Source organism: Hetaerina americana, unplaced genomic scaffold, assembly GCF_022747635.1.
Source record: "Hetaerina americana unplaced genomic scaffold, ioHetAmer1.1.p SCAF_35, whole genome shotgun sequence".
In the NCBI taxonomy this organism is placed as follows: domain Eukaryota; kingdom Metazoa; phylum Arthropoda; class Insecta; order Odonata; family Calopterygidae; genus Hetaerina; species Hetaerina americana.
Genome location: NW_027286930.1, coordinates 2010218 through 2024416, shown reverse-complemented (window position 1 = coordinate 2024416; position 14199 = coordinate 2010218). Strand labels below are relative to the sequence as shown.

Below are 14199 nucleotides of genomic sequence, written 5' to 3'. Positions count from 1 at the left end.
GAGGACTAAGCCCAGATATATCTATGTATGACACAGTCCTAGTGCGAAATAAAACTGATGCTAATCAATAAAAAAATCAAAATTTTTCAAGTGTTTAAATTATAAAATTTTTAGCCTTCTGAGTTCTCATGGTCTGATTGATATCTTATGATTTTTGTAGTATCAGAGTCTTTGAAATTGCCTGAGGAATGACGAATTTTCTCCATAAACTTGCACATCATTAAATAAATATGCCAGCTGGCAAATCAGAGCACCAAAAATTCTTTTACCATCCGTAGTTACACATTAAATCAATCTATAACTTAAAAACATTAAAATGTCTAAAATGCAATGACATCTATTCATTGTTTGAACCAAAAAATCCAGTTTTTATTGAGCACAAAATATGTTTTTCATTGTCATTCAGCTTACATTTGGCTTTAAATTCAAAAAATGTTTATTGCCAAGTGTATATTTAATCAAGAAATTTTTCATTACAAATGTTTGAACTCTTCTTTTGTACTGATGATACAAGCATCAGTATTTGATATTAATTATATGCACAAATACTCTAGCTTTTAGTCCCCAGAATTTACAATAACATTGATTCGAATACTTTTATGTACACCCGCACTGAAATTCACAGTACAGTATATAAATTAGACTTAAAAGATAATGTGCAACTTTGGCAACATTTCACAGTATGATGAGATTTCAATAAAATACATGTAATATATATATATATAAGGCTGGCATATGTTTAAGTTCTTAAGAAAGAAAATACAAATTGCACAGGTAATTAAAAAATCATGAATTTCATTTCTTTAGTACCAATTATAATGGAAGCACCAGAGCTTCAACATCAGTGAAAAATTTTAAATCACCATTGACCAGTCCTTACTACTAAATATGCACTAAAAAATAAAATCTTAAGGCATAAAAATTGATAATGTGACCTAATAAAATTTTACACACAAAAAGACATTGTAAGACCATGCAAAGTAGATTTTATGACAGAGAATAGAAGGTGGACTTGATTCCCTTCAGTTAATACCAATTTTATGACAACTGTAAAAGATATTAAAAATGTATTTTTAATACATTAATTGAAATGGTTTAAGACTTAATAATTCCATCTTTTGATGGTATGTCTCGGCAATAAATTTCATACAAAATTGATTCACTCTCATTAAAATTGCTGAATTACACTCATCAAAATACAATCTTGCATTAAATCTAAACAAACATTCACTAAAAATACATTTTTTTTATCTTCTACCAACTAAAATTATTTTGTACTTTTTCCTAACGTAGTCATGGAAAATAAAGGCACACACACACGCACGCACACCAGTGTCGATGAAGTATTTAGTAAACTCCAGGGATAACTCGATATGGCACTCGAGCACAGTATCTGTCCCAAGCAGCATTATAACGCTGGTGGCATCTGGTACCATCTCGGTGTGCACGATACATTAAGGCAAGCATGGTGAACAGGGGTGCAGCAAATGGAAGCAGTGAATGAAACCCTGGAATGCAAGATATAAACTAATCAACTAAAACGAATCAATGCATGGAAATTAATTAAAACATAACCAAGTGCATTCAAATCAACACGCTACTTAATGTCACCATTGACCACATTCAGTAATTGTATGTTAGCCTGGAAGAGTCGCAATCATTATAAAGACAATATAATTTACATCTGAAAGACATATACATATATAATTAAAAAGGGAGGAAGAAACAACCATTTTCTGTAAATTGAAGAATGGGTCAGAAAAGAGAATATAAGTTCATAGCATATGTATACATACCACAAGTAAGAACCCAAGACCAATTGATAATGATGTCACCCAAATAATTTGGATGACGTAGCCATCCCCACCATCCAGTAACCAAAAGTTTTTTTCCGCGCGTTGTTGGTATGACTTCCAGGTCTGAAATAATCAACAAAGGATTAATAAACTCTACTGAAATATAGCCTGATAGATAAAAGGTAGAGGTAAGAGTACCCTTGATGAAAATAAACAGTTTTAACTATTAACCAGATAAAGTATTTAATAATTGCCATAAAAATATTTAGGGAGAGATTTAATGTTTTGAATATTGATGATAATTTCATCATGTTCATCATAAGTATCTAAACATAACATTAACAGTGAATTGTTTAAAAAAACATACTATAAATATACTAAGCTCAGGTCTTGCATGGGGAACAGTAAATTCAAAGCATACAGATACATAAGAGTTAACAAAGAGGTTCCTTGAAAGATTTATGAAAACGAAGGGAAGGATGGAAGGTGCACTCAAAGAAAGTATTTTTATTCATAGTAAAATGTCTAGCGCAAAATTACCAAGAACCCAAAATAAATATAAAAACAAAACCAAATAAAATTTCGTTTTCACAAAGTTATCTAATTTCATTTCTTAATGATGCTATAGTGTCGTCATACTCAAACTCCAGCTCAATATTGCACCTAATGAGAATCCTTCAAAAGATAACCTCACATATATGTGTGATAGCATTTCTAGACTAACGCGTCACAACATTGCAGAATGTCAGGTGTCGTTCACAGGGCTCTAAAGTATTAGACAATCAGATTACATAATCTGATGCCTAAAAAATGAATCATCAATCAAAAATTTATTTTTTCAAATAATTGCATAGCAATAATATAATTTAGAGAGCAAACTTACGTGCTAGAGAAGGGTTCATAGGATTTTTCCGAAACTCATTCTTTTGAGCATTACTTCCTCTGTAAATGATGTATCCAAAAAAGAATATGATTGCTACACCACACAAGCAATATGCTGGGTACTCCACTCTAAAAAGGAGAAATATATGTATTAAAATCAGAAGCTACAACTCTAGAAAAAACAATTGACCTAAAATAGCAGTTAATTACCTGTTTTGAGAAAGATATCTTGTAATCAGAGTTGGTACAAATGGATACAGAGCAGAGGACATGGAAAAGAGATATCCTCCTCCTTCAGACATTGCAGTGAAGGTTGTCGCAAATTGGTCTTCAAACCACAACAGATCTAATGCATATAGATATTGCAAAGTCACGCAAGCTAGGAATGGATATGACAGGCTGTGGATGTCAGCTCCTCGGGATATTTGTCCAAGAAGAAGTAAGGTATTCAGAGAAATCTGCGAAAGAATGTAACGCAATAAGATTTAAGTCAAACAACTGAGGATATACTGCATTCCTAACTTCTACAGATTAAAAGATATACATAATCACGAATGCAACTTTAAACTTGTATTTGCCTTAAATTCTGTGCACATTTTCAATAAGCTGCCTACCAGATAGCATTACTCATCAAATGAATTAAATTACAGCTCTAAGCAGCATAATTTAATTGAAAAATATACCAATAAAATGGCAAACATGTAATAATTTTCATGAAAATAAAATTATTCGTAACAGTAGCTACTGCCTGAAGCAGGAAATTGAACAAAATTACATTACTTACAAAAAAGGCCCATTTCCTTTATGACAATTGGAAAATTTTCAGGGACATATACACATGGCCATTGTCTAAACAATTGCCAAATTTTTCCTACAGTAGCAAAATTATGTTAATGTACAAATCCAGAATGATATATTACAAAAGCTATAACCATCTCTAAATGATTTACTTAAATTTAAGATAGACAATCAACATGGTCAGAAAACTTAAATTTTCCTACAACTAATCTTGAAATCAAAACATTTCATATCTTCCCTGAACATGTTTCAAAAATTAATTGATGATCCAGTTATCACCTAAAATTAGTCACTGGTTATTTATTTAATTGACCTCCAATCCAAACATTCCTACACAAAACATGAATTAAACTAAGTAGCAACAAAAAAGGGATAATGATTCACACACTCATTATAATAAACACCGTAATAAGTTAATCTTAACATACCCATAACAACACTGCATTAATTAGAAGGTCAAATGAACATACTCCATCATTAGGGGCAAACCAAAACAAACCACTATGAAGAAGATTATAGACATTCTATAAAATGCTGCTTTTAGCCTTGTGCAACATTTGAGTTTCTCCAGGAGGCCAATCATTTTATGGATTCCCATTCCACATTTTCCCAATTAGCGCGATGCCCTTTTCCCTAAAATTCCACCAGTTCTAAATTTGCCATGTTAGACCACTAAGTTCTGGGTGTTTGAACTAAATAAAAACAATTCAATAGACCATGCCAATTATAGGCCTTCCTTTCTCTTTCTTCACAGGAAAAAACTTAGCAAGCTGTGACTTATACACTGAAGTAGTGAACTTGTATTAGTGAAACTTTTAGTTGCAATTTAAATACTGCATGAGTTTGATTAAAGTTTTTTGGCATAAAATTTAATCAAACTCATGCAGTATTCTTTAATATGTCATTTTAAAATTAAAAGGATAAAAAAACCAGATATGCCCAAAAGGCAGCCACAGGAGAAAAAAGTATGCGCTACCATCATTTACATCACAATAGAATTACCCATATTAATAATTTGTACTAACCATTGTCATAATAGATATCCTATATAAACCAAATTTGAAGTCAAAGATACCACCCATGCGAGGGCTTAGCTGTCGGCCAATGAAGAAGTTGTACACCTTGGAGCGAGTTATGGCTGCTGGATTGAGTGATGACACAGGGCAGTTAATGGCCTTGATGATCAAACAAACAGAGATCAGGAGACCCCACAGAATTGCTCCAATCAGAAGAGAAATGAAACCACTCGGTGATGACAGTTTTACAAAGAGTGAATTCCATTTCATGGCCCAAGCAGTGCCAAAACTGATGGCAGTTAGGGCAACAGCAATTATTCCTGGAAAAAAATGTATAATTTTAGAGCAATTATAGACTTTCTCAACAGAAACTGGAATCAAGATGACCATTTGAGTATTAATTAAACATATAATACTTTAATTATAAGTAATAATTAAACTTATCATGATATACATTCTCACACAGTTGGCTACCGCGATATCACTGTTGGGAGCTAGCACAGAATGATTGAGTGGTATAGTTAATAAGTTTTTAATTAACCCTATTCAATCCAAATCAAGCGGGGGTAGGGCACTGTGGAATAGGGACAAGCGAATGCCTACAGTGAATCTGAGGAGATCAGGATGGCTTTCGACTCTCGGCCTGGAGCTCCATCGCGGGTGGTAGGTGATAGAAGCGGCAGAGAACTAGAGGACGGCACAGGACGTCGGAAGAGGTGTGGGTCAAGGCTACTTGTCTCTCAGTACAGTAGGAGATTTGACCAGCAGACTCGAGGGTAGCACAGGACGTTGAAAGAGGTGTAGGGCAAGGTTAGGCATCTCTGGGTGTGGTCGCAGCTTCAACCAGCAGACTCAAGGGAGAAAGGTAGCAGGGGAAGATGGGGAAGGGAACTGACCCCTGCTCTCGGATCGTCTCCCCTTATAAGGCATACCAAAGGGTCAAAGGTAGCTGATAACATAGAGAGGGAGGGAATTTGGTAGAGGACATTTAGTTTGCTTAGGTGTACTCCTACTTAGGAGAGATGATTGATAGCGTAGGTTTCCAAGAAACCCACACTACAACATTTGCTGAATGAATAATATTGAGATATCCATTGGAATTTCATGAATTAATTAACAGAACTTAGAAATATTTTGGGAAGGTAGAAAAAATAAATGGACGAAATTATTTGGCAAAGCAAGTTTGTTCCATCCATCAAGAAGGTGAATTTCACAAATATATTTTTGGCTTTTTTAATCACTGGGCATTTCAAGATAAAAAAACTGTTGAAACTTCGTTCCACCAGAAAGTATTACTAGTTTTCAAAGAAGTAATCATAGTTGTATGAACGCTATTAATTAAGAATTATGGTCATCACTTCTATGCATTGTAACAACCCCACTTGCATTCCAACATGTGTTACAGCTTGTAATGCTTACAAATATGTACAGTTAAAATTATCCAGAGAGCTAAAATATAAAAGCCACTGATGGTATTATAAATGTAAAAGTCAAATGGTATCATACCATAGAATGACAATCATCAACTTGCCACAAAGGTGACCACCATTGAAAGTGCTTCTAACTTGTGAGATAAATTTGTATTAGAATCAGCTAAATTCAATATTCTATGTTCCAATATGTTATAATAAAAATATTCATTGCTCCAATATTGTCAACTTATAATAGTACCCAACGTAGCTCTGTTAATTACAAACTTATCATACAGAGAAGAGAAAAAATATTTGCATCAAACAAAATTGAAAGAGAAACACACCCATTGAACATATAATTTTATATGCTAAATAATAGCTTCAGGAATAATGATCAAGTAACAAGTACAGTTACATACTTCCTCTACATTGCTCTAAGAAGCTGAGGGGAGAAAGGAGAGGTAGAGGCGGAGGAATGGAGAATGAAAGAAATTAGGGATTGTGCAATGGACTTTAAGACAAGATTCAGGCAAGGAGAATTGATTAAATCTTGAAGAGATTCACTCGGTCATCTGAATGTTATTAGGGTAGTAGTGTAGAAGTTGTAATGGAGAATGATCCATGACATTTAGAAAACATAAGTAGGGAGAGCAGGAGTAGTACTGGTGTACATTAATAAGATGAAAATCATTCATTTTATGAAAACATTCCTTTTAGAAGCATTATCTAGTATTTACATAGTTTAAAATGCATCATTGGATTAATGTAATAAAAATCTAGGTTCTTCATACATCAATAGCTATTGTTTGGAGAAAATATTATAGTTAAAAATGAGCATTAACTGCAAGGCAATAGTAATAATAATGAGGATAACTAACAGTTAAGGCCATGTACCATTATTAGTTTGATTTTTTAGGGGTGCAGCAACATAACTTCCTTTATTAAAGGGGTTTTCCTTATTAAAAAGGATGTTAAGTTGCCGCAACCTGTATAAAGGACTTTATAATTTCTAAAGAAACATGACGATGTTGATAGCTTCAACACAAAAGCATTCTTAAAACAAACTCATTGGAAATAATACTTTAAGGAATTGAATAACATAAGCATGTATAACACTCTCCTCTAAAGGCAGAGGTAAATATAGATACCAACAAGCAATGTAATCCAAAATGAACAAGTCAAGTGCATGTGGCAGTCAATTCCTTTATCTTTAAAAATTGATATGGGGGTGATAACTTGGGAGTAATAGAAACCCCAGGAGGTGAGTACAACCAAGCTAAGTGACCCAGTGTAATCAAGCCATTTTTGGATTCATAAAAGTTTAGGGGAGAGGAAATTGATGGTGAAGGACTGAATTTTTTAATTGAAAAATATTTGAAGTAATGAAAAACTTTTAAGTACACCTCTGCTTGAGGAAACAGGTTGCATGTTTATGCATGAATGCTTTAATCGACTGTTGAATGAATGAAAATATTTCCTGCAAACGAGTTGATTTGAGGAAAAAAAAGTGCATTGCAACTAATCAATATAACTATTTATTCAAACTGAATTCTAAAAAAATTATCAGAGATTTCAATATAATTTTTTTAAATGAACCATCAATCAACGTAATTTGTTAAGAAGTTAAATAAAACCTTGAATAAACTTTTTTCATCGCTTAAATTAATAGAGTTACTGTACAAGGGTAGGCTGAAAAGTAATGCACACATTCTTGTAAAGCGCGAACAAAAACAAATAGAAAGATCGGGTGAATAGAACATCAAAGAACAAATTTGTAATTTTCAAAACCATATATTTAATTTTCAACAGCATCACCATTAAGACTAACACATTTCTCCCATCGTGTAACATGTTTTTTCATTCCATCACTGAAAAACTCTTCCACCTTTTCTCGAATTGAGGACTTGACAGCTGCCTTCACCTTATCATCCGAGGTGTAATGATTACCCTTGACGTGTCTCTCGAGTTGAGGAAAAAAATAAAAATTGCAAGGTGCAAGATCGAGGGAATAAGGAGGGTGTGGAATCCACTCAAATTTCAGGTTTCTTTAAACACAACAAACTCAACTTCTGAGGTATTTTAGAGTCTACGCTGAGAAGAATTTACTGTTGCCCCTCATTTCAGAAAATCGGTCACATAAACTTGGTGAGCATCCCAGTACACAGTCAATGCATGTTTTATCAACAATAATGGCTTTCCCAGGCTTGCAACCATGAAATTTTACAAACCATCGATTTGCAGTAGACCTATCAACAGCCTTTGAACGGCGATGAATCTCAGCAGGAGTCACTTTTCCAGCAGTTAAAAATTCGATAACAGCACACTGTTTAACTGTTCACCTTGATATAGAACTAGAACACGTCTCCATACTCCCGCTTCTCGAAATACACTAGATCAATGAAACGACCTCAAACCTATGCATGCATGTTGAGGGGAAATGTTACTTCCACATGCCAAAAGGAGTGCTTCTGAAGGTCATTTTGTGTGTGGTCTACAAGCTTGTGTGCATTATTTTCAGCCTACCCTTGTATATCTACTATATAGGAAGATCTGAATGCTTCCAATTTTTTAACAAAGAAATGTAGGAGTGTAAAGTCTCTGTCCATTGTTCGTCTTAAGACAAATAGGATACATTTAATAAATCAGACACTACAAACTTAAATGAGATAATTGTAACACATATTATGTATGGTCAAACTGGGACCAATTTCCCAACACAAGCCCGTGAACATGCCAGGTGCCACAAAAAGCAAAACCCCAAATCCTGATTTACAAAACACCACTTAGATTGTAAACATAATAACCATTTTATTCCAAGAATACAACATATCCTCCCTTAAGTATTGAAAATGGACACTAGAGGTTATTGAGATTCAAAGGGACTCCGCAGATCCCAATACAATATTTTATAATGAGCAATTATATGCCCATCCCTCCCCTATCCTTTCCAAAAAATTGACCTAGAGAGTAAACAAACCCAATGGTTCAACGTACTCAGTTGCATCTATGCCATGATCAGACCCTATGCAATGCCATAAACAATACAACACCATTTTTTGGTTTATTTTCTCTTTCCTCAACCACTGACTTTCAATTCCGAAAAATCCCCCAAACCTGCACAGACACCCCTTTTCTCAAGGGTAAACAAATCCAATAATTCTAAGTAGCCCTCCGCTCCAAGCCCTTCCCCCCATAAACCTGGGCCAGACCCAATGCTCAGTCATAACCAAGGCGCCACCACCTATTCTTCCTTTAACCATAAAAGTCACGACCATTGACTTTGAAGTCCCAGAAAACCTGCCCCCCCCCCCCTCACCTTCAACTTCTCCCTCCCCTCTGTCTGATGGGTATGTATTCAACAGCTGTGTGTGTAACTTGTGCCTGATGAGGCCGCAATTCTGTGAAACACTTTGTACTGTGTAATAAAGTCTGTGGAAAATTACAAACCCATTTAATGTGGACATCAAACAATTCCACAGAGTGAAGCCTGAAAGTGTTAAGTAAAGTAGCAGTTTATTTATTAAAGTTTGTCATTTGACAGTACCACCATTTTCTTTGAAGTAAATTACCTATCAATTTTTCGGGATTTTGGCCACACTTCATTTACATTTCTAAAGAAACAAATAAAATAAGTAAAATATCAAGGTAGGCATGAAAGAATGCTAAGCTTGGTTTCATAGGGAAAATCATAAATTTTTTAAGACTGTCATAAAAATGTAGGACCTAGTTCACAGCATTAATTACTTGAGTTGAATGAAAAATATGAAATCAAATGACATTAAAATTACATTACTGCTGTCGTTCTAATAAAGTAATATATTCAACAGATTCAGCCGAGATGTAGTAGAATTATGTCATTATGACCAAAATAAAATTTGCACTTTTCCACAGATTTACTTGTAACGTACAATGCATTTCAGTTCATCGAACCATCTACAGGTTCAATAAAATAGCAGTGTTTTAATGAAATGGATCCATGCCAGACCTTATGAGAGAACAAGTTTTGTTTGTGAATGCAAGTCAGTTTAAACTTAAAACAATGCCTGTATATTTTCCCTATGCCAAGCAATCATTGAAACATTGGTCAGAATAAAAGAGAATGATTTCAAATAGAAATAAGAGTGTTTACTTCAAAAGTGACAATAGTGAATTTTATAATACAAGAAATTTCAACTTTTAGTATTTCATATGTGAACCTCTAAGATCCCAGGGGGGAGAAAGAGGAGGGTTTCTCTTCTCCCTAGGGGATCAAAAACACACTAGAGGCAGTAATTAAAAATAAATTATATAACATACAAATTCTACTCTATATAATGACACAAATACTTGAAAGGCTGATAATTTGGGAGGTAATACAATTTAATGATTAAATTAATATTTTCAGGTATAACTGAGAGGTATTTTATTACCAAAGTTAAAAAAAGCTTATAACACAAAGACAAATGATCCCCATCCATAGACAATAAAGAACAATATCTATGTGCATTTTTCCGATTCATCTATGCTAACCTCTTACTACCAAATTTGAGAATTTCAACTACTAATTACAGGGGTTGGGTCAGCTGGAGAAGAGGGAGAGATTTGTTATTGTGTTCACTACAATTACTTGGCATAACACAGTAATTGGCTTATTTCCATGACATAAAAGCCTCTTTCACTTGCCTCCTAACAATGCATACGTAAAGTAGGATAAAATATTCTCTTAGTAGTATTTACCATTGCAGCGATAGCGCCATCGTCCATATTTATCTGGAAGACCATCCACAAGCCTTCCAATAGGTAGGGCAGATAGTAACAGTTGGGCAACGCAAAATGCTATGTATGATGCAACACCAACAGGATCAATTTGCAACCACAGCCAAGGCAACCAATCAGCTAGTTTCTTTTCATTCCAAGCCTAATCATAAAAAATGGCCAAAGAATATTAAATAAAATGAATAGGTTTTGAAAATTAACCTAATTGAAGCATTGGTTAGATAAGGCCCACTTGGATGATAAAAATGGATATTCTTGTATTGCAAAATTTTCAGAAATGAAAATGTCATTAATTATATTAAATTTTCAGAAGTAATGGCAGGAGAAACACTTGAATACTTACATGAATAAGGCCAATGTGGGCTGTGAGCACAGCAAGAGGCATCAATGGGATGGTCATTATGACTCCAATCAAGCCTCCAAACTCTCTTGGAGAAGTAAAAGAAGTCGATGGCGAAGATCGCGCTTGCGAAACTTCTCTGGAGAAGCTTTTAGCAGGAGTGACTTCTCGAGCAATACGAGTCATCAAGAGTGCAGGAGTAGGCTCCCTTGACAGACTCTTTCTATCTTCATTTTCATTCTGATGAGAGAAATAATGTCAACAATAACAAAAAACTGACTACAATTCGTATTAAGACGTTTGATTTTGTGAATCCACCAGAAACATTGGGTACAAATAATTCATCATAAACACAACAAACTTGAAGACCAGGGGGTACACATGAATAAGAAATATAGACGAATATGGTAAAACAAGCACCTCTCCTGATAATCTCCTAGATGAAGTAGACGATGTATCATCCCTAAACTGAAGATTGACGGTGGGAAAAGAAGGAGCTACATGAGCTCTGGGCCTCAAGGTTCTAGTTATCACTTCAATTTCCTCAACTTCATCTTCCATCACTGGGGCTGTGTCCTCCACTAATTTCTTTGCGACAGTTTTCTTCCTACTGGGGGATTTCCTTGCAGGAGATTTCCGTGCCGGGGGTTTCCTGGCAGGTGACTTCTTCGCTGGCGATTTTCGCCCAGGAGATTTTCTGGATGGCGACTTTCTGGATGGGGACTTTTTGGGCGATTTCCCCTTAGAATCAGTGGATTCCATGGGAAGTTCCATGATTGTTCTCCGCCTAGAGACCCGCGCAGACATCTTTAATTGCACAAAGTTTCACTTCTATTTCCTTAACAGACGACCTATAAATAAAAGCAAAAACGATTTGTTCAATGAAAATGACCTTTTTTCACTCAGTCGAGTGAGAAGACAGAGAGTGATATTATATACACACAGCGCAAAACCTTTAGATTTATAAAAGAATACAATCAAAGTTATGTAACATTGCTGTGACACTGGATTGGAAATCCTTAGAAGTTGAGGGTATAGTGTAAAACTAGTGATATTAAAATCGGCTGGACGAACTATTCGAAATCAAAATGTAAATAGGTTTGTTTCCTATTATTAAGTTACCTTCAATATTTATTCATAACATTTTATTTCTACTTATTTAGAACTAATTATGAAGCATCATCTTGTTTTGCACCTCCACAACTACTTTCGAAGAATGCTTCCCAAGAGTGAACAAGCGCAAACAATTTCGGAGGATTTAAACATGTAAACAAACACTACACGTTATGTATTCCGTTCAATTAAATATTAGAAAATGGACAATTATAATTGGATAACTCGAGTGATGCTGATATTATTGATAAATAGAAATTATAAAATCGGTCAATGAACTAAAGACCCGCTAGTAGCATGAAAAAACGCTCCATTCCATTCTTAAAATAAATAAGCCAATGCTAGTCATTCCTCGTCATGTATCTACTCTTAAACATGCAAAGTAGGCATGAACAATTTTAATTATAACAAAATAATAAATTATAAACAAAAGGGTGAACACAAACTTTACAATAGCCAAGTTCCCAAACAACATACCTAACCTGACGCCAAATTTCTTGCGATTTTGAATAAAACGGATCGGGATTCTTGGATTCTCATTGGCTGATTCGAATACGCGCACACAACAAGGTTGAATTATATCTATGAAAATTGTTTATATTAACAATCAATAAGTATTTATACGACTTTATCATATATTTTAAATTTATATTTGATAATTAGTGTCTTAAAATTTTAAAATGTGAGTATTATAAAATGTGTATCTTACTCGAAAATCTGTCACTTGTGTACAAAAAGTAATGTAAACATGAAAAATTAAGAATATACCATTAAATTATTTTAAGTGTCCTTTTGATGTTGAAAACGCTAACATAAACAAATAATATTGAAACGTTAAAACCGGGAATACCGGGAGCGTTCTCAACGGTTGAAGAATGAGCTTCTTAAATGTTAGCGATGTGGGCGACACCGACGCGAGGTGTGATGAGTGGAGGTAAGTGGGATGGAGTGCTCGCAGGTTAATATGTAACGGCCGTTTGAGGCTGGACAGTATTTTTGGTGTTCAAAATTCTCTTGTTCGATACTTAATTACATAATGGGAAGGTGGTATATGAAGGTAGTTTGATTTTATGTCCTCTTTTTATAGAAATACAAGGTTGTCCCAGAAGTAGTAGGACTTAATTTTTCCCGAATTGACGGGCGGCGGGTTTCTCTGGTTGGGTTCAAGGTAGGGCAGTCTCAGGAAAGGCTGGAGGCCGGTGGCAGCTGGCTCCCAGCCTTTGCGGAACTTGTACAACGTGACATCTTTACGCTCCGTCATGAACCGGTTATTAGAACAGCGCTATGCAATCAAATTTTGCGTGAAACTGGGCAAAAACGGAAAAGAGACTCATGACATGCTCAATGCAGCTTATGGTGATAACACCATGGGTCGGTCGAGAGTTTTTGAGTGGCACAAGTTGTTTCGGGAGGGTAGAGAAGATGTTGAAGACGCCGAACGTTCCGGACGCCCTTCGTCCTCACAAAGTGATGAAAATCTTGCAAGAGTGAAGGCTTTGTTGGACAGGGATCGCAGATTAAGTGTTCGCATGATTTCTGATGAGCTTGGCATTCCTAAAAGTGATGTTCATCGACTTGTGAGCGAAAACATGGGCATGAGAAAGGTGTGTACGAAGTTAGTGCCGCGAGTGCTCTCGGATGAACAAAAGGAAACTCGCACGCGGATATGCCAAGAGCTTCTAGACCATGTGAGTGAGGATCCAAATTTTTTAGACAATGTTGTTACTGGGGACGAGACGTGGACATACGAGTACGAACGTGAGACCAAGCGACAAAGTGCGGAATGGCACACCAGCTCGCCCCTACGATCCAAAAAGACTCGCATGTCCAAATCACAGCTGAAGAGCATGCTCATTTGCTTTTTCGATTCCAAAGGAGTGATCCATTGGGAATTTGTGCCACCTGGACAAACCGTCAATGCAGCTTTTTACGTTGAAGTCCTTGAACGACTGAGAAAACGCATCATCCGAGTCCGCCCAGCCATCGCCAGGTCGTGGAAGCTTCATCATGACAATGTGCCCAGCCACACCGCGTTCCTCGTAATGGACTACCTAGCCCGGCACAACGTAGCAACCCTCCCTCAGCCA

The 14199-nt window shown here is 35.6% G+C and overlaps 1 protein-coding gene across 1 annotated transcript; it reads right to left on the bottom strand.

Moving 5' to 3' along the window:
* Positions 1–368: 368 nt before the first annotated feature.
* Positions 369–12653, bottom strand: LBR (lamin B receptor). The gene is made up of 9 exons (XM_071589259.1): positions 12590–12653; positions 11420–11850; positions 11003–11239; positions 10621–10801; positions 4502–4812; positions 2889–3136; positions 2680–2807; positions 1797–1919; positions 369–1508 (listed from the first exon to the last, which is right to left on the bottom strand). The coding sequence occupies exons 2-9, from the start codon at positions 11804–11806 to the stop codon at positions 1348–1350; spliced, it is 1776 nt and encodes a 591-aa protein (XP_071445360.1). The 5' UTR covers positions 11807–11850; positions 12590–12653; the 3' UTR covers positions 369–1347.
* Between the last annotated feature and the right edge of the window lie 1546 nt (positions 12654–14199).

Excerpts from the sequence above, each read along its gene's own strand:
- LBR (XM_071589259.1), bottom strand. The coding sequence starts at position 11,806 with ATGTCTGCGCGGGTCTCTAGGCGGAGAACAATCATGGAACTTCCCATG. Across the intron at positions 10,802-11,002 it reads CCCACATTGGCCTTATTCAT|GCTTGGAATGAAAAGAAACT; the intron begins GTAAGTATTCAA and ends TTTTATGATTAG. Across the intron at positions 1,509-1,796 it reads GTCTTGGGTTCTTACTTGTG|GGTTTCATTCACTGCTTCCA; the intron begins GTATGTATACAT and ends CTTGCATTCCAG.